General features: G+C 40.4%; 1 protein-coding gene across 1 annotated transcript in view; it reads left to right on the plus strand.

Moving 5' to 3' along the window:
- The window catches only part of LOC307260078 (CUB and sushi domain-containing protein 3-like), a gene marked incomplete at its 5' end in the record, with an annotated part of 230,853 nt that overhangs the window by 143,181 nt on the left and 60,357 nt on the right, over positions 1–27,315 (plus strand). The window contains 12 exons of the mRNA XM_080040205.1: positions 2,016–2,140; positions 2,324–2,420; positions 4,334–4,438; positions 9,601–9,719; positions 10,899–10,968; positions 12,558–12,674; positions 12,875–13,084; positions 14,309–14,497; positions 15,497–15,674; positions 19,204–19,349; positions 19,942–20,022; positions 20,465–20,578. Coding sequence (XP_079896331.1) covers positions 2,016–2,140; positions 2,324–2,420; positions 4,334–4,438; positions 9,601–9,719; positions 10,899–10,968; positions 12,558–12,674; positions 12,875–13,084; positions 14,309–14,497; positions 15,497–15,674; positions 19,204–19,349; positions 19,942–20,022; positions 20,465–20,578 — 1,551 coding nt within the window. The remainder of the gene's footprint in view (positions 1–2,015; positions 2,141–2,323; positions 2,421–4,333; positions 4,439–9,600; positions 9,720–10,898; positions 10,969–12,557; positions 12,675–12,874; positions 13,085–14,308; positions 14,498–15,496; positions 15,675–19,203; positions 19,350–19,941; positions 20,023–20,464; positions 20,579–27,315) is intronic.

Consider the following 27,315-nt stretch of genomic DNA (forward strand, 5'->3'; position numbering starts at 1 on the left):
GCACCCAATTGTATTCAAAAGGGATAACATAACATTATTATTTAGTAAACCAGTTTAGCGCCAATGATCAATCACTTTGACACTCACCATGTTATATAGTGTATAAGCAAGAAGCAGCCTGTGTCCTTAGGATATGACATTCAGAGCACAGAACTAAAAAAAGGTATTGACTTATTGTTTCATTTGCAGAGCAGATTTCAAAACTATTTCACAAGCTGTTCTCCTTCAAGCTTTTTCAATACTGAACACAATGCATATGGCTTGCATTGGTTGAATGATTACATTACTGTGGCCGAGATTAGACCAACGTTTGATAACCATGAGAGACAGTATAGAAGTCATTTTCTTCATTGAATAACTGAGTTAACGGAAAACAGAGAAGTCAAGTTTTTGTCTTCTTCTGTTTTTCCCCTTATTTTTCCAATTTATTCCCTTTGTGATAAGGAGCATTTTCTTTTTGTATTTCCCCCTTGTCTTTCAAAAGGAACTAGGAAATATTCAAGAAAGTGATTATAATTGACCTGTAGAGAGTAAACCATTGTCCTTGATGAATAGCATGTGTTCTATCATGTGAGGGCACATTGTACTACTCTGCTGAACATCTGAAGGACCTCTTCTCCTCTGCTGAGTGAAAGCTTCGCTAATGGTCCTATAGGGAAACTAACATACACATTATAAGTAACCTTGAATAGCAAAGGGAATAATAAACCAATGGCTAGACGTAAACTAGGATAAAGGTCCATTGTGTCTCCATCCGCTGTTAAATAAAAGAAACAACTTGTTTTTGAAGGTGTGAAAGGATTAAATAAATAAAGAAGTGGCACATTTAAGTTGCTGGGCTTTTTGTTGTTGTAGTATTCAGTATATGTCTCTAATGCTGTAATACATGTTGTGGCAGTGATAACAGTTGTCTCAGTTCAATGGATCTCAACGGAACAAAACAACAATGAAAAGCGAATATGTTTTATTAGACTTTTTTTTTTAAAGATATCTTTTGGCATTTTTTATGCTTTATTGACAGTGCAGAGAGACAGGGGTGAAATGGGGCACAGAGGGGAGTGACATCCAGAGAACGACCGCGGGCGGGAATCGAACCCGGGTCTGCTGCTGGGCCCGGCCCAGGGGGGACGCCCTACCAACTGAGCTAAGGGCGCCCCTGACTTTTTTGGACTTCAATAGAGAGGAAATAATTTTTTCTTGGTTTTGTTGTATTATAATCCATTTTGGTCTGCAAGGCTAGGTTACCACAATCCTTAATGGACAAAAAGTGAGGCCAGACACTGTGTGGAATGTAGCCGACCAGACACAAGGCCAGTAGGCAACCGTCTGAAAAACAATAAAGAAATAATAGGTGTTGTTGAACTTTTTTCATTTAGATTTATTTTTACCCATGCTCAAATATATCACAGGTTATTCTGACAATGTCAGCACAATCTGGGCGAGCTACTCCCAACTCGGCATTCATCCGAGAGCTGAGAGGCTTGTTACATGTTGCTTGTGGCACTTCTAGAAACAAGGTGTGCTTAGAAAGGGATTGCATTCAAAATGGGATTTGTGTGACCTGCAAGAGAGAAATGTCACATCCGCATTCAGCTATTCACTATTTACAAGAGAAGAGTGTGTGCTGCCATGATGTAAAGCTCCACTGAGTCACTGGCACTGATATAATGTGGACAACCAGCATGTTTTGGTTCCAAGCTGTCATAAAATAAACCAATTACATTATATAACTGCCATTATCGTGGCTGGCTTTGTCATGAAAATCTCTTTTTATGAGTCATTGGGAGTCTGTAGAACTCGACTGAAGTGGCTTTCACAGATGCTCATTTAAAATGCATGTTTTGTCATTTATAGTATGTGGATGTATGTATGGTGCTTTTAAATGATTGACAGTGGGCTACTTTCCCCCACAGTTACTGCTCACTTATTGCTCTGAAGGGTTGTGTGGACACTTCACATATCTGAGCCTGAACTCATGACTGACTTTCTCTTTCTTTCTTTGGTCCTTTCTCTAGTCCCCTGTGGTGGAGTGTTGAATGAGCGAAGAGGCACTATCCTCTCTCCTGGATACCCAGAGCCGTATGCCAACTATCTGAACTGTGCCTGGAAAGTCTCTGTTCCTGAGGGAGCCGGCATCCAAGTGAGAGCACACCGATGCAGATCTTAGTAGTATAATGTTTGATGAGAGATTAAATGGTTCCTTCTGGTGGATTCCATTTTATAATTGGTCTAATTAATCATTTGCTATTTAATGACATCTGTTTTCCTTTTTTGTGTTGTATTTGTCTATGAATCAGGCTTACATTTAGCTTTTCTGTTTCAGATTCAAGTTGTAACCTTTGCCACAGAACACAACTGGGACTCTTTGGATTTCTTTGACGGGGTCGATGGCAATGCTCGAAGGCTTGGTAGCTACTCAGGTAAAACTGAATAGACTGACTTTTCGCTGTCATTACCAATTTTTATTTGAATCGAACATCTCAGGACAGGCAGTTGGCGATTGGGTTGATGTGATTGGGCATATCCTTTTTAAAATGCTGTTGAAAAAAACAGCTATAGCGATCGAAGACGAAAAACATAACCCTCTTCCTTCACAAAATATTCCTGTCTCTGCATTAGAGTTTTTCATAATGTAGCTCCTGTTACAATCTTGAATTTCATTTAGTTTTCCTGAAGGCTCACCCCAATGCAAAGTGGTACTCCTGCCACATAACATGTTAACCCACTAGAAAGGCCATCTTAGTACGTGCTGAATCTAGAAGAGTCTGAATCCTGGTATGGCTGGTGTTGCATAATAACTTCTTCTTCTATATTGGCTATCAGTTTTATGAGACACGATGGCAAATCTCTGAAATGGTGGATATCTCATTTTGGAACAAAACTCTTTACATATTGTAATAGCTCGACAGTAAGGCACACACTGTACAGGGCAGCGTGCCGAGTGAAAAGGCCAAGGAATTCTAAATGGCTAGCAATCAATTTTATCTTGAGCTAAACTATTGGAAGTGATTATGAATACATGTAACAGTTGAATGTAAATTGCAAAAGACCTCTGGAATAGAGAAAATTATCCTATAGTCTAAGCCAGAGTGTTGCCACGCGTACATAATATTCTGCAGTGCAAATTCAGAATTTAAGTCTAGACCATGCTTCTGTTAATGAGTTTGATTTTGCCGCTCTGAGATAGTATAGATATACTGTATGTATATAAGAAAGATGTAAGTGTTGCAGCAGTAATTCACACAAATGACAAAATAACACATATTACTTTCCCGGCACAGTGGTTATTGCTGTGGGCAGGACTGACCTTCTGTACTTTTTACAGCAGAGCTGAAGGAACCTCTGACTAAAGCCCAGTTCAGACCAAAGATTCGCCTTGCAACTGCTTGCGACGAGACGGTTTTAGAACGTCGCGGGGGATAAATCGCAGCAGTGTGAACTGCTCGTTGCAGCGCGTTGCAAGCCGTTGCAAGGCGTCGCAGAAGATTCAACATGTCAAATCGCAAGGTCCAGTTTTAGAACGTTTCGGCGGTCTCGTCGCAAGGAGTTGCAGTTGCAAGCAGTTGCAAGGCGAATCTTTGGTCTGAACTGGGCTTAAAGGCACTGCTGTGTGACCAGTAGGCTGTGTAGTGGGTGGGGTAGTGCTAGTGCTGTCCATTATTTTCAGCAGCTTGTGCAACATCCTTCTCTCCACAACCATCTATGGGGGCTCCAGAGCAGTCCTCAGAACAGAGCCTTACAGAGTCCCTTTTTGAACTTTTGACTTGTCATTTCATATCTTTATATGAGTGATTATCTATGATTTTGCCTAATGTATTATGGCAGGCAGTATGTACATTATTCTTATTTTTACATAAAGTCAAATGTTATCAGAAGTACTCAGAAACTTTGATTTATGATTATGCCAAGGCCTCTGTTGAAAGCCACAGTGTCCAGACTTTTTAGAGTATGTTGTTCTTTTTTCTCAATTGCAAATTGGCTAGGAATAAGATTAGAATGTTTGATTATAAAAAATGTAAAAATAAATGCACTTACATGTTGAACTAAAGGAAGCACCTCGTTGAGTGGCTTTTTCATATGTACTTACATTATTCTTGTTTGTACCCTCATGGTTCGATGCACTTACATGCAATGTAATGTAAAATAAAGAAGGAGCATCCAGAGAATGACTTAACATTAAAACTACAAGTTAATTATATTATCTTTACTGCATATAACTGCAATGCATTATATGTTTATATATTTTACATGTCTATACACAATTTTTTTTTGGTTGGCTTAAATATGGAATATGGACCACACGTAACTGTTTACTGTATATGTTATAATACAGGTACAACAATACCTCAACTGCTGAACAGCACATCCAACAACCTGTACTTGACCTTCCAGTCCGACATCAGTGTGTCTGCCGCTGGCTTCCACTTGGAGTACACAGGTATGAGGAGAGACGACTTGTCTGCCTGCCTGTCACTTTGTCTGCTGTCACTTTATTTATGTTTGTCCATCCGCTACCAGCTTCCAGCTGCTGCACAGGGCTAGAAGGAATAAGAGGGACTGCTGGTCTGGGTGGCACTGTTAGACATAGACAGAAAGTGTATGAGAATATTTAGTGGACAAGGTCTTCTCTTCCTTTGTATCTCTTCTAATTTTCCGTCTTTGTATCTGCTGATCTTGTATTTTGGTATTCTGGCATGGTATTCCCCGATGGTGCTGTTTTCTAAGCCCTTATTGCTGTAGGTTACTGGACCCACATCCTTTTTCATTTAGGTGCTAAATCTGCTCATCTCTCACTGGACTATTCACTTAGGGGCTTATTTGCAAAACATTTACCTTGCACTGAAACCTAAGGAGTGTAGCTTGCCCCAGGGGAGCGACTGATTTACTCAGACCTCCCATTCAAAAATGGTGTTAATGAATATAGGAGTGCTGATCTTCAAGTGATGTACTGAGCTCTCTCTGTAGATATTTAATAATACACTCCTTTGTGACAATTCCCCCCACTGGTATTTGAATCTCGGGCACTTTTGCTTTGAGTCTTCGGATGGCAAGATATTTTCCTATTTGTTTCTCTCTGTCTAAGGTTAGATGGATTTTAAATTGCTATTTCATTTGTGTCTTCCTCACATTTTTCTTTCTGCTTGTGTGGTACTTACCATTCACCAAAACATTAAAGTAAATTCCTTATTAAAATGTGTGCATATGGGAGACCCATTGTCACTTATTTTCAGTGAATAGTTAAGTGCAATGAAAAAGTGCAAGCATAGATAGTATATCAAATGGATGTAGCATCCGGGCTGACATATACCTCCGAGGCGAAGTGAGGGCCAGCGGGCGGCTAGCTGTCACTCAAGAGGCCGTGCCCCTAATTATTCATAACCTGGTCCAAAATAAAATACCCCCCTCAGTGTTGTCATGGAGATATGACCTAAGCATAGAGACTAGAATGTTTTTTTGGTAAATAGGTTTAATAATGCTGTGAAATGCTTTTTCGTTGGATGCCGGTAGAACTCGCTGTGGTTGTGTTAACATACATTTATATGGATGATTTGGATTAGCCTAAGACAGGTAAGAGAGGCTGTGATATGAGCCCCGCTAGAGAAACTCTATTCACAACTTATTTAAGTAACAATTTTTTTTAGTAAAGTCAGGTCCCGCAAAAAAAAAAAACATTTGTCACTGTATCAGGGCCTGTTCTCACGGTGAAAACGTGACAGTTTTCCCGTTTTTTGGTTTAAAAAAAAAAACCCCGTTCAGACACAATTTATCTGACATCTTCACCTGATCTTCACCCGTGCACATGTTTTCAGAGGAAACGGGACGAAATCGATGTAGTAAGCATGCCAGGCCAGCAGTGGGCGGTACAAGGTAGTAGTCGATAGCTTTTCCGGTACAATTTGATGCATAAAACCTTACTGAAACCGAAAATTAATGCCACTAACGTTCATAAAGCGGTTGGTGTAAGCTTGGGGTTACAAGTATTGTAAATGACAAACTTTCTGTCCTCTTATTTCACCGCATTGAACTCGTGAAAACAGAAGACATGCTGATAGTGAAGGGGCTTTGTGAGCGGCTACTTTTCCTGTTAGGCGTACTTCAAAATAAAAGTCAACTCACGTTTGTCCGGTGAAATGCTGTTAATGTTTAGCCAGTGAAATGCTTTTACTGTGAAGCCGTAGCCTTAATGCTCCTTTTGTTGAACAGTAACTTAACCGCTGTGCGCTGAACTATGGATAGTGTTTTTTAATGTAGAGAGAGCCGTGTACACAAGTTTATTTTGCTAGAAAAAGCGGCAGAGCACAAATCTTTCCCCAGACAAAGTGGCGGGTGCATGGTATCAATAACTTACTAATAGACTACAGACTAAATTGGCGAGTGTTATAGGCCTATTTAAGCCCTGCACGTTATGTTGTCTTCTAACTTTATAACTCGCGTGTGGGTATATGACAGCAAATGTTATAGACTATGCATACGTGAAGTGGAGCCGTGACGTCAGCGTTACCAGGGGAAATGTTTTCGGTGTTCACATGAAACCAAAACCGTTGTGTTTTCCAAAAAATCCTCCCTGGGAGTAGATCTCAAAAACTTGCGGTTTCATGCCTGCGTTTGCTGTTTTCATGGACATGATATAGTGCAACCGCAGGAATTTTTCCGCGTTTGCACCGTTTCGTGTTGCCGTGAGAATAGGGCCTCAGTCTTTGCTGTCAGTTCCAGTCCATGAGCATCATAGCTCTGTTGAGAACGACTTCCAGTCATGTCTCTCTCCACTCCTTTGTCGGCTCTCTCCTTTCTGCACTTATCCCCTCCCCCACCATTGCTACAGGTCTACTGCTGAGAATCACTAGAGTGCCATGTCTCACAGTCAGCTCTCTCCTCTATGCCTGTCTTACACTTTGCCTCTGCTGCACTGGTAAAGTGCATTCCCTGATGCCTTGTGTTAACCAGTACACTTTCTTGTTGCTATTCATATTTGTTAGCTTACCTTCCATATGGTGCTACTGTTTGTCTATTGGCAAACATTTATGTATGTGTGATCAAGCCATGCTGATTTTCTGTGGAACCACTCATTACATATGTCTGTTTTTGTTGTCTGTGTCCAATTTTGAGATGTTCTTCTGCGCTGCGTATAGTAGCCTATACAGTAGCTCAGATACCGATTAATTTGGTCCTCTAGTTGGTCGTATCCGTCGTTGTGTCCTTTTTCCCTTCTGTGGTCGGATTGAACCAACCATTTATTTATTTACACACTCTAGCTACAGATGAATGCCTTAAATGCACAGTAAAAAGGCGAGAGGGATTGGCACAGACCCAGCCAGTCCACTATCTGTTTTAAAATGTTTCCTTTGGGTGATTGTTACAGTCCATTGAGACCAGTGATAAAAATCCTGTATACCACCCATCACCACAATGTCTTAAGCTACTTCTCCTGAGAGAGACAACAAGTTAGAGTTGAAAATAAAGTTGGTGTTTGCTCATGGGCAATATGACAGTGAGCATCCCAAAGTAAAGCTAACACTGGGCTTCAATTGCCACAGTTTACAAAAGCCTATATTATTTGCCTGTATAGAGATGATTACATTTAAAACTTTAGTTGATGAAACTCATAGCTGCTAGACCTAGAAAGTAACCTGTGACACACACTGCTGAAACCTAATTGTCTAGATGCAATGAATATTAAGCATGTTTGAGGAGGACTGGACTCCCTCCAAGACACTGTTGCTCACTCAGGAACAGCAGGTGTCAAGCTTTCCTCAGCAGAGTGACAGTGGTCCTTGCCAAAATGTGTATTCTGGCAGTTTGACTGGAACCCATCTGGAGCGCAACAAGAATCAATAGCAGATGTTAGTGGGCCCCCACTCTTAACCTGAGCAGAGTGTAAAGGTACATACCTCAGTTGGGCTCTGGTACACTGCACCTGGATATATTGTTATGACTCTTACCGGTAATTTGACTGTTTGACTGTTGCTCAGCAATAATTCAGGATGTGTTGAATACCCACTATATTTGAATCTACAAAGGTTTTCTATAATTATGTTTTAAGTTTTAGTTTGTTATGTTCTGTGTGACATAAATGTATGGATCAGCACATCCTGTGTTAAAATATTTCACCTGTCCTTTATTAATTTTTTTTTCTTCTTTGAACCACTTTTAAGTTAATGTTTTCAAAAGCAGTACACTGCTTTTGAAAACAGTGTACTGGTTGTACAGAACACTGCCCGAGGAAGGCTACACCTAGGACACATGATAATTATATTGAAACTGTTTAATTTGTAGCTGTATTTTGCTTTGATGTCAAACACACCTTATGGCAGCCTTTCGTGAATAGTGTCACCAAATCTTCCTTAAATCAATTAAAAACAAAGTATTTTTAGATACTTTTTTTGACTACTTTTATTTAAACCCACATTTCACAAAATGTCACCGCTTCAAGAATCCACCCACTCCTGTTCTGACGAGCTCTTGTTTAGTTACATGTGTAGCTACTCTCTTTGCCTCCTGCTCTGCGTCTCTTAGGTTACTTTCTCCTCCCACTCAAATGTCCTCTTTAACTTTCAATAGATGCGTAGTAAAGTGGCCACTCCCGCCATTCGGCACTCTAAAGAGTTTCCTATAAATTGATCTGAATCTTTTCCATGTTTACATTCATCCAACCGCCCACCTGTATGGACCTGTAACTCTTTGAGTGGGCTTGTGTGCAAGTGTTTTACATTTGTTTGTACTTTTTTCTTTTGAGTGATGTGTCATCTGTGCCTACACAAAGTTGAGGTTACATTGGCCTTGTTATTGTTGCCGGTTTTGTATATTCTCCTTTCCACTACCTCTCACCCAATGGCATTCTTACACATTAAGGACAATACATGTATGAATGTGTATTCACTTTTCAAAGTTATAAAAAAGTTTAATTTCTTAAGTTTGGCTGCTTTATAAGCACAGCATCAAACAAGCATTCCTTACCTATTTAGAGATGACTTTTCATTTTATTCTGGAGTAACAGCAGAATGGGGGAATGAATAATGAATTAATATTTGAGGTTGGTCACCCCTAGGACAAATGAAACTGAACCTTGTCTTTTTCTATCTTGTTAAAGTGAATACAACTTTAATATACATTATTACAGCCCGAAGCTTGGTTCACCATTGCTTTTAAGCTAATAATACACAATGTCAGGACTCTCAGAACCTGATGCTTCTGTTGTGTAATACATCAGGGATTGCTTTTGTAATTTCACAGTGATTGCTTCAGATCACAGTCAGAAGGATTTTGTGATTACAGCCACCATGAGAATAGCTGTGTGACTTGTCCCAGTTTGTCAGTGTTATGAAGAGAGGAGCGGAAAAAACACTTGCTCAATTATTATGCAATTACAAGCACACGGAAATAAGGGACTGTGCAATTACATATTGAAAACATTTGGTCTTAATTGAATTCACATAATTTTATCCAAACATATTAAGTGATTAAATGTAAATGTTGCTATTCATTATATATAGAGTGCTCCACAATGAAACAATAGCACCTGCATTGCGTTACAGATGTTGACCCATATTGTGCAGAAGAATGATCTCTGTCTGTACTTGTGTGTTGTGACTCTGTCCTAAGCAATAGGTTTGGATTCGTGCCCAGAGCCGCTGCCTCCAAGTAACGGACAAAAAGTGGGCGACCGCTACACTGTTGGGGACATGGTGTCTTTCCAGTGCGATCAAGGCTTCTCGTTACAGGTTGGTTAAAACATATTAATCGTATCTACCCACAGTCTTTCAAGACAGCTTAGCTGAGTACAGTTTGTGTGAGAGGAAGAGTGAGGGGAACTGCCCATATATTTTAGCTAGAATCTTTATTTGCAAGTTTGTGTGTACTTTGCTTGGGTGTTTATCGTGTGTGTGTGTGTGTGTGTGTGTGTGTGTGTGTGTGTGTGTGTGTGTGTGTGTGTGTGTGTGTGTGTGTGTGTGTGTGTGTGTGTGTGTGTGTGTGTGTGTGTGTGTGTGTGTGTGTGTGTGTGTGTGTGTGTGTGTGTGTGTGTGTGTGTGTGTGTGTGTGTGTGTGTGTGTGTGTGGGTGGCTGGCTGGCTGTGTCTGTTACAAAACAGCTTTAATTTCCTCCAATCCTCCATGAGTAGATACTGTAGCTATGGCATTTTTTAGCCGGAGAACTCTCCAACACCACAGGCGATGGATTGTGTTAACAGTCGCCTCACTAATCCCACACCCATTTTTCTTTGCGGCTCAAGCATTTGCTGCTTCTTCTCAAATTCTCTCTGGACCAACCAGCAACTTCTTCTTACATGCATCTTCAGGCCCACTGTCTCAACACCAGAAAAATAGAATGGAGGCAATTGTTGAAAAATAAGCCGTTTGAGTTCATGTGTATCTGTGTTTGTGTATGTGCACATGACAACTCACTCGGTATACACTCCCCCATGCTTTGGTACAGTAGATGTCTGTGTTCAGGTTTGGATATATGCATCATATAACCATATGGCTGCAGGACCCTTTCAGACTGCACTGCATTTTAAATGGATTAAAACAACAGTGCCCTGAATACAGAGGATTAACCTGTAATATCCATTACTTTGATTTTGTTAATTTTATAAACAGAATACAAATCTTGGAAGCAGGATGTTTGTCTTTACTTTGTTTTCTCAGGCTCTCTGAAGTCAGACCCCAGGTGGTACTCTTGCTGCCCGAGTAGCAGCAAGAGGTCTCTCTCGTACTAGCATAAAATATTAACACACAAGACCTTGAGAAGATACTGTTTACTAATTCCAAAGATACACAGGTCAGAGACGAAACTCGCTGAAAAAAACCTGTTTGATCTTTTGGTGTTTTATTTTATTTTATTTTAGTGCACAGTTTTTTGAAAGTTATGTAAATCTTGTTTTTTTCTGTTTTCTTCAACAGGGTAATGCATATATTACCTGCATGCCTGGTCCCGTCAGAAGGTGGAATTACCCTGTACCTCTGTGTTTAGGTAATGCATTATTCTATACCGTCTGACATTACCAGTGTACAGGATTTGAATAAGGTGATATTATGGACAACAATGTCATGTTTGTTGCATCATGAATTTCCTGCTTTTCCCCCACTCTAAAATCAATACGACTTAGCTCCCATCTCAGTGTATTGTTTGATTTCTGATACACCTGATGAGAGTCGCTATACTCCTCGAACACTTCCTCTGATGTTGATGGGCACATTGATAGATTCCAGAGATATCTACTAAGGAAACACTCCACTCTCCCTTTCGACACCTCACTGTTCTTTTACCGCCAATTACACATGTACACAAACACACTCTCACACAAATATGCTTGGGTTAACACACACATACAGTGCATATAACCCACATACATAAATGCACGCTTGCATAAGTAGGCATGCGTTCACTGCGCTCTTCATGTTAATGTTCTGTCCCTGTGGTCTTAACGGTTCACTGCAGACATAAATCCCAGCTTTACTGTTGACAGGCCTGTTCTTGGTCGTGTGTGTTTGCTCGTTAGCTCCACTCCTTGCTTGCTTGTTTACAGCACATGCGCTCACCAACATGACAGGATCTGTATTCACTTTGTTGCTGATAAACCCACATCAGAGTGGTTTGGCGACCCCGCAGACTGCACAACATCCCCATAAGTGTCTCTCCTCTTAACATCATGTACTGCATTTCATGAACAAACTGGTCAAGCAGATATCCTCCACCGGCAGTGCGATTAAACCCAAGATAGTATTCGCCTCATTCTGGCCTTGATTGATTGTCCCCGAAGAAATTGAAGCAATACTTGTGATTCTGAGCCGTTTGCCACATAAACAGGCCTGTTGGGGTTGGGGCTGGGAAAGAGAGTAATTATTTAACTGCAGGTTTACGTTGATGCCTCTGGTGGCTGTACTTGTATTACACCTGGGTGTTTATGTAAGAGAAGAGGATTTGTGCCACAGGAGAGAGGGGGATGAGTGTAACCTTCACAGCAGGAAGATGTGTTCTCTAATGCATAGTCAAAGAAGAGAGGTAGAGTGTTGCAGAGGGAGGGCAGAGTAATCACCCACACCGCTGAGCAAAACTGTGATGCCGTATTGCATATTGACTCCCTCATTTGTTTTAATTTAAAGCACCACCAAACAAGGATGGTGCCTGGGTCTGTTAGCTTTTCACAAAAGCCCTTATGGAGCATAATATACCCAGTCAATCAGAGATGTTCATGTATAAATCACAGACATGCTCAAGTAGCTATGCTCAGACATAAGACCCCATGCAATACACGTCTTTTTTTTGTCTCTCCCCTACAAATCTGCCCTTGTATTGCCTGCTAGTCCTCATATAAACACACACTTATGGGCACATGTAGCAAACCATACAAACAGACCACTGCTACTACCCTTACTCTACTTGTTATACACATTCACAACAATTATGCATGTCCGGGAACCAACAGATACACAAAGAGACAATGCTCTTAACCCTACGTCCATATTAACCCCCCCTTGTCATTGTTTTTACTTTGTTTTCCTTTTGAGCCGCCCTGTGGAGAAGTGACATGTTCTTTCTCCTTGGTTGGTCTCCCACAGCTCAGTGTGGTGGTTCTATGGCAGACTTCAGTGGCGTCATCCTCAGCCCAGGCTTCCCAGGGAATTATCAGAGCAGCCTGGACTGCAGCTGGAGAGTTCAACTCCCTATTGGCTTCGGTCTGTCAACCCCCCCGCCCCCTTCTTTCCTTTCTTCTTCTTCTCATCTCCTTTCTCTATTTCTTTGTTGTTCTGCTAGCTCTGGTGTCTTCTTCTGCTTTTTTCTGTGTCCTACTACAGGACTGAATATTCAATCACTTTTGACTTTATTCATGTGTTCTTGGGGTCTGGACATTAACCCTTTCTTTCTGCTTTTTCAGGGATCCATCTGCAGTTTCTAAACTTCTCCACAGAGCCAGTTCATGACTATCTGGAAGTGCGCAGTGGGACTTTGGAGACAGGGACGGTGATTGATAGGTTCAGTGGCCCCATGGTGCCAAACTCTCTCTTTAGCACCACCCACGAAACCACTCTCTTCTTCCACAGTGACTACTCCCAGAATAAGCACGGCTTCCACATTGTCTACCAGGGTGAGGAGCAAATAGTGTTATCATAGAAGAGTTTGCTATTTGAACAATGAATGGCCATCAATCGGTTTAGATACAAACCCATGGACAGAGAATAGTCCTGCAAAGGCAACGTGTTCACCGAGGTTGTAAGATACAAAAGGTTAAAGAATAAAGAAAAATAAATCAATGCTGACCTTTGCTCTGGTCTTCAGTAGCACATATCCTTGAATAACAATAGTGTTGGCTATGCCTGTGGTTCATTTTGTGTTTTACTGCCAGTGTAGAAAAGAAGCATTCGTTATAGAATAACAACATGACAATACATTGAATTGGGATCTTGGGACAAAACATTGTATTTTCAAAATATTCATTTTGTGAAGAAAAATTTTCCGACCATAAACTACCATAGGGAGGAAAGGATACTACCAACCAATAAGAGCATAATCTAGTCAACAAATAGCAATTTTGGCTTTAGGGAGGTTTTGCAATCTGAAAAAAATGTATTGGGCCATATCCAAAGTTCTGGTAACAGACTGACTGACCCTAATGTCTTAAAGTTATGATGGACTGTTGTTTCACTTTACCTAGTTGAGTGGTTCTTGCCTTTATATGGATTAAAACAGTCGTCAGAAAGGGCTGTTCACTGCATAGAGACCCTTGTATCAACCCTACCTCTGCACAAAACAACCGATGCTCTCAAACACATATAAGAAGGCAAGACATTCCATAATATAACTCTTGACTACCTCATGAAGCTGGTTGACAGAATACCAAAAGTATGCAAAGTTGTCATCGAAGCAAAAGGTGGAAACTTTGAAGAATCTGAAATATTAAAGAAATTCTGGTTTGTTACTTTGTTTACTACATAATCTCATGTGTTCCTTCATAGTTTGCATGTCTTCAATATAAATATTGGTAGAACTAATGGTAGAAAAAACATAAAGAAAAACCGTTGAATAAGGTGTGTCCAAACGTTTGAATTGTACTGTATCTGTGCAGAATAGAGCAACAAAAAATATTGATGATAAAATCAGAACATATAGATTGTAAAACGTGTGAAGCATATAATAATATGGACAAGCCGCTGATTTAGATGATACCTGTGATGCAAGACTTGGATTTCTTTTTACGTCAACAGATATGTGTTTTTTTACTACTTTATAGCATTGTATTGTAATCCTCCTTAAAGCTGTACAACGTAAAACTCTTGCACTGTCTATGATTTTTTATGTTTTTGTTTTTCAGCATATGAGCTACAGAGGTGTCCAGACCCGCGACCATTTCGTAACGGCATGGTGATCGGTCAGGACTACAGTGTGGGGATGACAATTTCCTTTGACTGCCTTCCTGGTTACACGCTGCTTGGAGAACCATCTCTCACATGTCTTCATGGAATCAGCAGAAACTGGAACTACCCCATACCTCGCTGTGAAGGTGACTGGCTAGTGCCTCCTAATACACAACTGGTGTTTACCTGCCAGTGTTGTTCTTGTGAGGAACGTGAAAAAAGCACCAGTGAACCCCTCTTGCTCTTGCACTACCGGGACTTGGATATATCCTCCCAAGTAGCGTACATTTACAGTAACAACAAATTGTATTCACTTTTTACCCAACTTAGTGAGGAAGCATCTAAATGAAATTGTGCCAATTTCTGAGATGCTGACTAAAGTAAAGACTCAGATGCGTTTCCATTGCCAATTCACACTAAAAATAAGGTCTTTGGTCTTGTTTTCAATAGATTATTCATTTAGCTTGAAGATTTGTCCTTTCAGTAGCACATTAAAGCATCTGACTCAACTTTTACTGCCGACATAGCACCACTTTACTAAAATATAAACGTATGCAGCTCATTATAATGATATATGGAGCATTTGCAAGTCTTAATTACAAAGCTGATTACGCCTGTCGCTGTAGTAAATTTCAAGGATACTCCTCAGGTATGATGGATTACGGCTTTCCCTTCATCAGTTAAGTGAAGCAGTAATATATGTCTCCACAGCAGAGTTTTGAATTTGTCTAAGAAAGGGGTAATAGTGTTGTTTTGCTCCACATACACCGTATTGTCCCCGTTGAGTTTGATCTGGTTTTGATCCTGAGGGCAGTGCCTTGCCTTTGACTCTTAGTTCAAAATCCAATTTTAATCATTCCCTGTGAAGAAGCATGGCGGGGGAGTTAGCTTCTGAACTACTCCATGTCATCAAGTTCAAGGCAACTACAAACCGTTAAGACCCCCACCTCATGCACACACGCACACACACACACACACACACACACACATACAAACACAATAACAGTGATTACAAAAATACATGCCATTTTTTATAAACAGTTAGTGGCGATACAACCTTAAAAGCAAGTTTTATGACTTGAGGTAAATCAAAGACTGCCTTTCTATTTTTATCCAGCCTCTGTGATGTTATTTCTTCCCTCCAGCTCTCTGTGGTGGGAATATAACATCCATGAATGGCACGATTTACTCTCCTGGACACCCAGCCGAGTATCCACACTTCCAGGACTGCATGTGGACTGTCAGAGTTCCTCCTGGCTATGGCATCTACATCAATTTCTCTGTTATCAATACAGAGCCAATCTACGACTACATCACTGTGTGGTAAGTTATCATTTTATCATTTTTCAGTGTTAATGATTAATCATCAATCATCACCTTGAGGCACATATATAAAAAAACTAAGTTTTTTGCAAAGAGCTGCATACAGTTGCATTGACAAATCAAGGGCCGTCTTTCTCAGTAAATAAGGGTATTTGCTTTAAAAACCAATGACAATGTTTTCTTTTTGATACTAAAAATTAACTACTGAAGCTTAAAATATAGCTTTGTTAGATGTTCCTCCCGGTTTGTAGCATTGTCGGTGTATTGCTCATAGTGCAGTTCCAATATTAGTTATTATGTTTTACTCAGGGAAACACTGCAAAGCAAATAAAATGCAGGGAATTACATTTGTATTATTATTAGAGTGAGTGATTTTCTTTCTCATTGCAAAAGCAAACTCAAAAGCTGTCCACAATGGGGAAAAAACTGCTGACAGAATGTTAAGGTTATAGGCCAGTTGGACGGGTTTTGCTCACAGCTTTTTGAAATGAAACCCTGTATTAGATAAGCCAACAGCTATCCAAAGATGTTGACCTTTGTCTGGGCATTTGTGGATTCATTTTTTTTCCTGACAGCTTTCCTTAAAGTCCCCTGCTTAAACAAACAAGATTCTGGTACATGATGGAATGAAATAAACTGAAGTCTGAGTCACAATGTGTCCCTCTTCCCCTACTTAATACATCTATGGTAGATGTTAAGCTTTAGCTCCCTACTGAGTGTTCCATAAAAAACTTGAAATATATGTTATGTAAGCACAAGAAAATCTGTTCAAATAACTTTTATGTATTCTAGTTTGACAGATAAGTGTACAACATCAAACTACTTTATTCTGCTTGCTCGTTATTAATCCAGCAACTGACTCTCTCTCTAGCTGTCTTTCCTTCTACCTTTGTGTAGCCTCTCTGTAGTATAGAAAGCCTCAGGCAGTCATGGAGCTGATCTCCTGGGTAATAGAGAAGGGAAATGCCTTCCAGCATCTGGGGCTACCATTCATAGTATGGAAGGAGGGAGCTGGTGGCACTACTGTTTTCAAATGAAATAGCGCATAAACAATCTGTCCCCTGATAGTAGCATTTCATTTCCCTGCCTGACTGCCGTCTCCCATTTTGCTGATCACTCTGAAATGAAACTGCAATAAGACTTAATATTTAATATATTAAAGGTACACTACACACACATACAAAAAAGCTTGTGATGTACTGTTTACCATTCAGGCGAATAGACCTGAGGTTACAAGAAGTGCCAGTAATGAAATACTTCTATTGTAGGCCTACATAACAGGCATGTATATGCAATAGTACTGTCTTCTCGCGTTAATCTTTCTTTTTATTGTCCAGAGAAAAGTACCGTGTGGTTTCTAACCACTTTCTACACCCAAATATTGTTACTACTACTTGTTGTATATCTGCCAGAAGGGCAGCACATATTATGGTGCTTTTCCTCTTTTTAGGTCCCTTCTCCTTGTGGTTCCAAGGACCAGGGACCAGGTACTAAATGATGACGTAAAACACTGCAGACCACGGATTTGTCATCAATGGGCAGCGCCCTATCCTGCTCAACAAACAGCCAAGCTACTGTTTCAATCGCAGTTTTGGAGCTTGCTGTCTCTCTGTTAGCTTTTGCTACTTTCTTTCAAAACTGGCACAGGGTCATCCTCAATGAGAAGCCCCTTTTACACAGAGATTGCGGCATATTGACGGAACAACATCACTACAATTATGCAGGTTGGCTGTGAGCGAGTCTCTTTGTGAGGGCAGAGGTCTTCCAATCAGACATACAAATACACACAGTGTGTGAAGTCACGTTACTATAGACAGAAATAAAGTGTGGATATACGCTCAGACTTAAGATAATAATAGCCCATTGTACTTCCCCTGGGCAGAAATACACTCATAAACTCTGCAAAATGAACCGTGGGGGTTTGGTTTGAGCAGCGGACCTTATGACCAGCTAGATTATACGCCGTTCCTTTTTTTTGGTGATTTTTACGGGACATCAGGCCGCCGTGGTTAATGTTAAACACACGTCCTTCAACTGCTAACATGGTTGCATGTTTAGAACGTAGGCTATGGAACGTCAAACGCCCCCCCTGTTCCGCAACAACAAGCTGGCCGCATTTATACAGAGAGGCGGAACTGATCGTGTCGGAAATCTTACAACCCCCTGAGGTAGTAAAATTCTCGTAAAAATCTCTCGCACCTTTCTTCCCCCGTTCCGCAACGGTCGCATTTATACAGCAGGGCGGATGGCCGAAATTCCGGCACATTCCCGGCTTTCACTTGCTGTTAAAAGGGGCTAGAGTGAACCAGCAAATCTCCGATTCGAAGGCGTTGCACACAAGCATGTTGCTTCGTGGTTCCTCATGTTACTTCATCCAAAAACAAAATGTACAAAAATAGCCCAGATGAAGACAGAGTAAAACACATCAACTGTTAACGTTAGAGTAGAGTAGAGCCGGTACCATGTATTGGAAAAGCTCCATTACCATATCGCAAACTTCTTCTTGTTATTCTTCCGCCGCGCACTACTCCTTGCCTGCAAACAGACCTACACATTGGTTGCTGTGAGCTTCCAAGTGACAGAAAGTCCAAACATCTGCAGCATAGGTTCCTATATAACATACTTTTTGCTTCATTCCCTATAATTGTTACGCTACAGCAACAGATTTTAACCTTTAATTTTCAGTATTAATTTCTGATTTACATGGTATAATTTAAATGTTTATACAATGGATACAAAGGTTCAATCAGAGCTGCTCCCAAATATCAGGCTTCTCCCTTTTTGACCCCAACCTGCACAGTAAGCTTAATCCAACTCTTTGTATCTGTCAATTGAGAACTTTGCCTTCAGGTTCAGCTCTATATTCAACATGGCATTTCAGTACTAAACTCTTCACCTGGGGGCCGCAGCCCCAACTGCCAAAGATGCTGTCTAAAAGTTGTGTTAGGCTGACAACATGCATCTCAGGGATAATCTCATCCACTACTGGCATCATGCCAATAACTATTTCAGTGACTGCTACTGCGCTAGCCTCTTATCTTGTTTTGTCATTTGTAGGTGCCTGAAGGAGTTGGTAGACTTGTTTTCATAACTCGAAACATTGTTAGATCTTTGCCACATTGTTTGCTATGACATTTTGTGGCAATCAAGTTTGATTTGTTTGGCTGTAGTTAGAAGTTTGAGGGTGGATAATGTACATGTGGTATTCCTATGGACGTATACACTCAACAGATATCTAAGGGCTGAAGATCAAAAAGGTCATAATGTTTTAGTTAAATTTCAATTCATTTGAGAGCTTCAATTCCTTAAATGTCATTAAAGGGATTTGGGGATTTCGGATTTCTGTTATACCCCCCACTCTTTAGTTGGAGGTGGCAACAGTTTAATTAACACATCACCTCATCAGTTAACATTTAACGACTGCTGTGTCCACATGACTGCTTGGGGATAACTAGATGTGCTCTTTGATCCCAGAATGTTATTTCTGATGTTTGATAATTAAATGTAATTTCCCCCATCTCTCTATCAGGGATGGACCTGACCAGGCCTCGCCTCAAATAGGTCAGTTCAGTGGCAGTTCTGTACAGGAGGGCGTGTCCACCACCGCCAATCAGATCCTCATCAAATTCCACAGCGACTTCAGCACCAGCGGCTTCTTTGTGCTGCATTACTACGGTAAACTCCCCTTTTAATAGCAGCTATGTAAAGACCTTGTTCCGCCTTGCTGCAATAACCCTTGTTAATTTTATCTTTGGTGATTCACATTGCTGGAACCATGCTTAAGTAATGAAGATCTCTATATCACAAATGGATATTGTCTCTGTATTTCTATATTGGAATTACTTTATTCTCCACTTTTGTATGAGCCGTTATTTGGCCTTTCTTATTTTGCATCATATTGCTTCCAGTTCAGTATAATGTTCAGTAAATGATGAATGCCCTCTCATGCCTGTTTTTTCTGTCAGCACAACGTCCCTTTGAAAAGAAGTTGATTAATAAAAGATGTCCCCCATCCCAACTAAATTACTGATTGGTTTGTGATGATCATGGACAGTGATTGGTGGCAATTTACGATCTAATCAGGTTTCAGTATGATTAAGGGTAAAGAATGTGCCGCTGTTGAATATAAAATACATATAAACATGCTCTTGCTGTCTCTCTTTTTCTCTCTCTCTCTCCCTCTCTCTCTCTCTCTCTCTCTCTCTCTTTCTCTCTCTCTCTCCAAATACACTAGTGCACTGTTAAGTATCTGTCCTCTCTCCAACAGCATACCAGCTGAGATCATGTCAGCCACCCCCTCCTGTCGCCAATGCCACTGTCCTAACCGATGATGACGAGTTTGAAATAGGTTTGTCTTATTTCATTTTGCTTGTTTACTAGCTAGGGATAATGCTTAGCAAAATACATTTGCACCAGACATAAGGTAAATTGTTTGGACAGGCCTGGAAAGAGGAAAGCAATGTATCGACCTATATTTATTAGTTTAATAATAATAATAATGAATTGGCCCCTGCAATAATATACTAGTTCGGGGGCAGGGTTAATTAGCTCTTCATGTAAGCTGTGTGTATGTTTCTAAAATTAGAAGGAGAGAACACACACCCTTGTGTAATTCACAGGCTAGATATGAGAATGTCAATCTTCATCACAAAATGTGATGTTGATTACTGCTTCAAGTGCTGGTTCTGAGGAGGCTTTCAAATTAATTGATGGATATGTTTTTCGTGTGTGTGTGTGTGTGTGTGTGTGTGTGTGTGTGTGTGTGTTTGCATGTATAACTGAACTCACAGGGGACATTATTCGGTACTCATGCTTGCCAGGCTTCACCTTGGTGGGCAGTGAGATTTTGACCTGTCGACTTGGAGAGAGGCTACAGATGGATGGACCCCCGCCAGTCTGTCAAGGTTGGTTTTATTCACAGTGCAAGTATGGGGTCTATGGGTATGTTTTTGTGTAACTTTATGAATGTTTCTTGTGTTTGCAAGTTTGCCTCTCAATGGGTTTTTTCAAGTGTGTGTGTGTGTGTGTGTGTGTGTGTGTGTGTGTGTGTGTGTGCGTGCGTGCGTGCGTGCACCCCCATTTGTGTGTATGCGTATCCATGTTCAGTTATGTTTGCCCTTTATGTGCGTGCTTGACATAATCACTCTTTCAAGGTTGGCTGCAGTCGGTAGCACCCGCTATTGATGCATCTTTTAGCAGACTGGCAGCAGGTTTCCTTTTAGCAGCCCCTCGTGGCAAACAGCTTCTCTATTCTAATTTATCCAAGCTCACGGAATGCTACTGAACTAAGATCATAGACCTGTGCTCTCCTAGAAGCAGCATTTGACTGTGAAGGATCAATTTGATGGGCATCTTTTGAAGTACCCTTTGTCTGCAAGTCTTAAGTTGATGAGCATTTCTGTCTTTTTTTTATTTCTATAAACTATGGGTAATCACAGTGGCCCTCATTTATCAACCGTGCGTAGACTAGAAAAATGGGTGTACGTACATTTCCACGCAAATCTCGGCATTTATCAATATGGACGTGAGCGTAGGATACGCTCAAATCCCACGCCAGCTCTCAGCTCGTGTACGCAAGTTTGTAAACAGCATGGACTCGCAGTGCAGGCTGTGCCGGGTAGCCGATGACTTTGTTGGACAATTATTAGAAGGTAATACAAATGCAGTGTTTGCTCAGACCGAAATAAAGATATTAATCACTTAAAATTGTGCAGCTTATGGTGTGCAACTGAGTAGGAGAGCTGATTCAATAGTGCACACACCGGCCACTTAGGAGCGCTGCATGGGACTGCGTAAGGGCAGTTATCTTCGACTTGGAGCAGCTGGGGGGACACTGAGGCACGGGGGCTGCATTCATTAAAAATGTTAGCCTAAGTATTAAATATGTAGTAGGCCTACACTGCTCTTTATGATAAAAAATACACGGCACAACATTCAACTTAACATTTTATTTATTTGACGCACTTTTTAGATGTTAGTTCCTCTTTTAATGTGTCATTGATCGCTTAAGCGAGCGATTTATTTCCACCGTTAACCAGCACGTTTTTCCGATCTGCTAGTGGAGCAGCTCAGCAGGACAGTGGGCGCTCTCACAGCTGATCGTTGCCGGGTCGGCTTGTGCAGCTGACGGCCAGGCTGACCACTCGTGCCAAGCGCATACTGTCATACAGTAAAATGCAAAATGTGTTATTTTTAGTTTTTAAACCCCTTTTGAGTAGTGCTATCTAAAAGGGCCAATACATTTTAATCATTCAAATCTCTGCAGACGTGTATTTCTTTTATGGGGACCATTATCGGACAGTTGGTGCGTCTTTTTCTCCTCTAACACTTATATTATGCCCGCACGTTGGTTGCATTTCAGAACAGTAACACGCTTTTTTTAGTGGCGATTTTTGAGTCAGACCACTTTTTCTTCATCTAGGTAAAGAAATGGCGAAATGCTGTTTTATAGCATTTGAGCGCTGGAGATCGTTTGTTGTCAACATCAATGCTGTTGACCGCAGGAGTTATTTCCTTCCTAACTACCGTACTTTCCGTACTATATGCCGCACTGGACAATAAGCCGCAGGTGTTATAATGTTTAATTACCATATGTAAGAGTTCGTGCACAGAGGGGATTGTCGGGAAAGAGATGGCTGCTTGAGGAAGCTCCCATATATTAACATTTCAACAAACAAGTTGCATATTTGCATAACGTACGTAAGTGTTACCATTTTGTGCAATAGTAGCTATTAGGGATGGGCACGAGTGTTTTCGCTACTCGTGTGATCGCTTGCATTCCTCGAGGATCAATCAATTCCTCGTTAAACTTTTTTCTATTTTTAGAACGCAACGCATCTGTCTACAGAACAACGGTTGACCGCAATAAAGCGCTCAATGCTTATGTCAAACAGTCACAGTTGCCATATGATATTAAGGATTTATTTTCCACAAGTTTAAAACACATTTTCCTAACTGAAAGTAATTAAATAAGCGGGCCACAATTTAAACCGATCGAGTAGGTCTGCGGTGGAGAGAGAAAAAAAGCATGGGCTGTAGTTGGCTAACAATCAAAATAGACATTTAAAATAAGAAGGGCAGCAAATACAATAAAATTATTGTCCTACAATTTAAACACATAGATAGGCTAAATAACTCACCAAAGCAGTAGAAGTAGGCTAGTAGTATATCCAACCGCGTAATGCTCACTCCTGTCCGTGACTAATTACCGCGACTAATTCCTCGTTAACGGAACGTTACACCGGTCGGCTTTTGAATCTCAATCCTATATTCCATAATAAAGGCTTCTTAAATGTCGTTTGCTCGAATGTGCCCGAAGTCAGCCTGGCTTCTTTACGTGACTTTCCAAGTTTTCCAGCACTGCATTCAGCTCCGCGGTGCTGTGGAGACGGTTGCTGTTTGACACAACGCTTAGTTTATTTAACTTGGATCAAAATATTTAATTTTGTTAAACTTTATATCCGTTTTGTGCCGTTTTGTACACGTATATAACATTTTAAAATAGGGGCGGCCCGCCGGCCGGCCTAAAGGCTACAAACACTAAAAAAAACAAAAAACGATTTTCCTCATCCACCAATCGAGATCATTTGAAACAAGGAGTACTCGATTACTAACGCCCATCCCTAGTAGCTACAGAATATATACTGTGCTGTGTAATAACAGGGTCGAAAAACGGGGAAAAAGTCGCGGCTTGTAGGCCGAAAAGTACGGTACTGCCTTCTGTCGTTCTTTGATGCCACTTGTAATGCTCCGAAATGAAACTCTTTTTTTTTTCTTCTTTTGCTGTTATTTTGTCAATTTCTACTTCAGAGAAGTTCCTCTTCTGTGCCGTAATGCGCATATCCATGTCGTAAAACCTCTGGGCGAGGCCTCTAAATTGAGAAAATATAGGGGCGTGATACGATCGTTTTCAGCCGCCGCATTTATCAATAATGGCCTGGCATACGCCGAGATTGGCGAGATACGACTGTTTGATAAATCCCACGAGATACCTGGCGTAGGGAGGTATTTACGCCAGAATCTGCACCAGTTTCCACGCAAGTTTGATAAATGAGGGCCATTGGGCATGTGATTTAGGGCTGACAGATGCTTGAAAAAACAGAGCCTGCATTAATAAAGCATCTTAGAATAGGAATTATGATTGGAACGTATTTGCTTATCCCTGGTTGTTATTATTTGATGTCTGATTTGATATTGTGCTTCTTCTCCTGTAAAACTTTTGTTGCCGTCATTGTTTTTGTAAAGATTCATCAGGCAGACATTAGTATATGGCAAGGGCCACAAGAAAATCAACAAATAGTGATGGCAAAGCTTAAATGAGGAGTAAGTGATATTTTTTGTTAATAAAAGTGTTAAATCACTCTATATTCATACAACCTTCACTTTAACAGTATTCACAGTTCATAACACAGGTCTCCCGGTCATTCAGCTTTGCAGTTATTGCCGGATAAAATCCATCGCGGCACTATCTGACAAAGACGGATGCGTGTTCATGTGGTGGTGATGAAGGGACGAGAGGGGGGGGGGGAAGCTATCTGCAGTCACTAACAGGAAGTTAGCTAAAAAGACCATATCACTTATTTCTCCTTTAGTCGCGTATCCTAACCTGTAAACCAGAATCTGTAAACTTCTCATATCCTTATACTTTATTTACTTTAAGACTACATGCAGAACTGCCAGTGAATAGCTCATATTAGTGAATGCACAAAGGTCAGACAGGCGCATTTCATTAGCTTGTTCAACACTGCAGAGTATAGAGGGATAGGATATAGTGGAGAAGAGTCATTGCATCCTTGCATACTATAATACCTGTCAGTAATGCAGATGTAAAATCTTATCAGGCTCGACTTTAATGGAATAACAGTGAAATACTTTCTATGCTCTATAACCATGTTTGTTTGAAAGGGATCAACTTCCTACATCAGCAACAATAGGAATAGTTTGTAATTATTCTATCAGTTTCTTTTTTGCTAACTGAAGGCAGTCATTCATGCTGCACTGAAAGGTAGCTCAAGCTCTCTTAATACTGTTTTTTTCCAGTTTATCTTAAAGGTCACATATTATGCTAAATGCACTTTTTAAATGTGTTCTAACATATCCATGGGTCCACGGTGTGCCTAGAGACTGCCAAAATATAAAAAAAATAACAATCTCTCCTTTTCTCACTCTCCCCCTTTCTGAAACCCCCACCCCTCCCCCCAATATACTCGAGTCAGAATTCTCGCCGACTATTACGTCACAGTCGGCACAGCCACATCCCCATATTTTCTTTATATGTCCATGCTTCCCCCCACATTAGTAACCAGAAACGTCCACCGTATGATAACCCCCCCCCCCCCATTTCGTATTGGTCCACGGCCCCGAAAATGTTCTGAGCGACAGCCATGTTGCTTTCCCCGCTAAGCGACAATATGCCCATAGTACAGCCTATTACATACACCAAAACAGAATGCTTTTGCTCATACTCCACTAATTTATCTTAACCACAGCAGTCTATTAATGCCTTGTTTTTAATAACACAACGGATAGGAAGCTACTTGTGCTTTTCTTTAAACGGTGAAACTAAAATAATAGTTTTTATATGTATTTTTGACTGCCTGGTGTATAGCTATTAGCTTTGGGACATAACTGCCACTATGCCTGTGTCCTTCCATTTCCTGACAACGTTCCCTACAGTCGAAATTGACAATTGAAACCTTTGGGAAAGCTTCTTGTAGCCTTCCCCTAAACCATGACAATGAACAATCTTTGTTTTTCAGATCTTTTGGGAGCTGTTTTGATGATCCCATTCTGTCTCACTTCAGCAGAGAGTCAAAGAGAAGTGCAACTTGCATTTAGGCACCTAAAAAACATTTTCTCATGATTAAACAGACATTTCTATGAGGTTCAAGGCTTAACAACATAATCCAACCAACTTTGTGTTTAAAGTCATCAGTTTTACATGCTGTTACAGGCATTAAAATCAACAAAACCACAAGGGTTCCCATATTTTTGCACAGTCAGTTTTTCACATTTTATTTTATTTCATAAAACCAAATACTGCTTTTCAAAAATTCTTTGTTTGGAAAACATCCCAGTACTTAGCTGTTCCTGGTAAATTAAAGACATACCACTTTTATATATTTTTTGTGAAAGCAGAGTCAATTATAATGCCGGCTGAGAGGGGTTCCCAAACTTTTTTCATATGACTGTAATTACACCGGACTCCACTCCAAACCTTATCTTTAATTTGTCTGTATTTTGTTTTCTTTTTCTATAAGTATGATTTTCTATATGTTTGATGTAAAGTGTCTTTGAATGATCTCCAATAAAGCACTATATACATTCTATATAATAACTATAATAATATCAACTACTATTATTAACAGTCAAGAGTTGACCAATGACTCTGCTATTGGTGTCAGGGGGAACTGTCAAGTGTGAATTAATCCAATGTATTACAACACACCTGCTGCTGCTGTTAATATGCTATAAGGCTACCTCCGGGGCAGCAATGCATCTCACTCAACATGATTGTTGAAATCGGCGGCCATTTTGCCGATGCCGATTTTTCGGAGATGTGCTATAATCGGCCGATTAAATTGGCCGGCCGATATATCGGTCGGGCCCTAGTAAATTGTGTTGTACGCTGCCAAGATGATGGGTCCTCCAAGTTGGGTTATGCTAAATAATGTTAGATATTCATATGGGAAAAGACATACTGAGTCCAATAAAGCGTTTGCACTTGTTAAATTCCATAGCAGAAATGATCATATCCTCAGGAAAATAAAGTGACATGCACAAATAAATAGGTACATTATAAACTGTGCAACTACATTTGTCAGATGACCATACATATATTGGATCAAAATCCTCCTTAAAACCTGCCCTATTGCATTAAACTGTCGTAGTTAGTACTATTTCAGGACCTCTGGCTTATTCGTTTGTTGTTTGACATTTTCATGGATCACCTCACTGCAGTGAAGAATTCATTACATTTTCTTATGTTCCCTGTGCCACAACTAGCAGGAAACTACAGTAATTGCTCTCAGTGGGACATGTACAGTTGAACTTGAATTTGAGATGACCTGCTATTCACATCCAAGAGACTGCTAGAGTAAGCTTGTAAAAAGAGGCCATTTCCTGTCAGCAGCTTACTGATTGGGCAGGGGAAATAATTCTCTTGTCTTCCCCTAACTCTGCCTTTGTTTGCTGTCAACGCTTGTGTAAATTGTTATTTTTAGTTTATGAGATAACACTGAAATGTCCTTGCATGGCTATGCAATTTGACCCCCAAATACCCATTTTTTAAAGGATATTTCCCCAGACTCCTTCTTTATTAAACCCTATGAAAAGGTTATGCAGGAGCTTTGATCAAGAATAGATCCACAATTGAGTTGACTGTTGTGTTTGCTTGGTAAACCATCTGCCACACTGAGGTTGAAAAAAAAACCCATTAAATGTTGTCATATTAAACTTCACAACACCATTGATTTTAGAAAATCTAATGAAAAAAATATTCTGCTCTCAATTTATCTTCACTATACCTGAAGTATATGAGCTTTATTGTGTGATGTCTCTGTAGCTGACAATGTATGAAACAGTCATTGTCAAATTATTCTAATTCCATAAGCAGTATGCTGAGTAAATAAATACACTTTGC

Source organism: Ammodytes marinus (assembly GCF_949987685.1).
Source record: "Ammodytes marinus genome assembly, chromosome: 13".
In the NCBI taxonomy this organism is placed as follows: domain Eukaryota; kingdom Metazoa; phylum Chordata; class Actinopteri; order Uranoscopiformes; family Ammodytidae; genus Ammodytes; species Ammodytes marinus.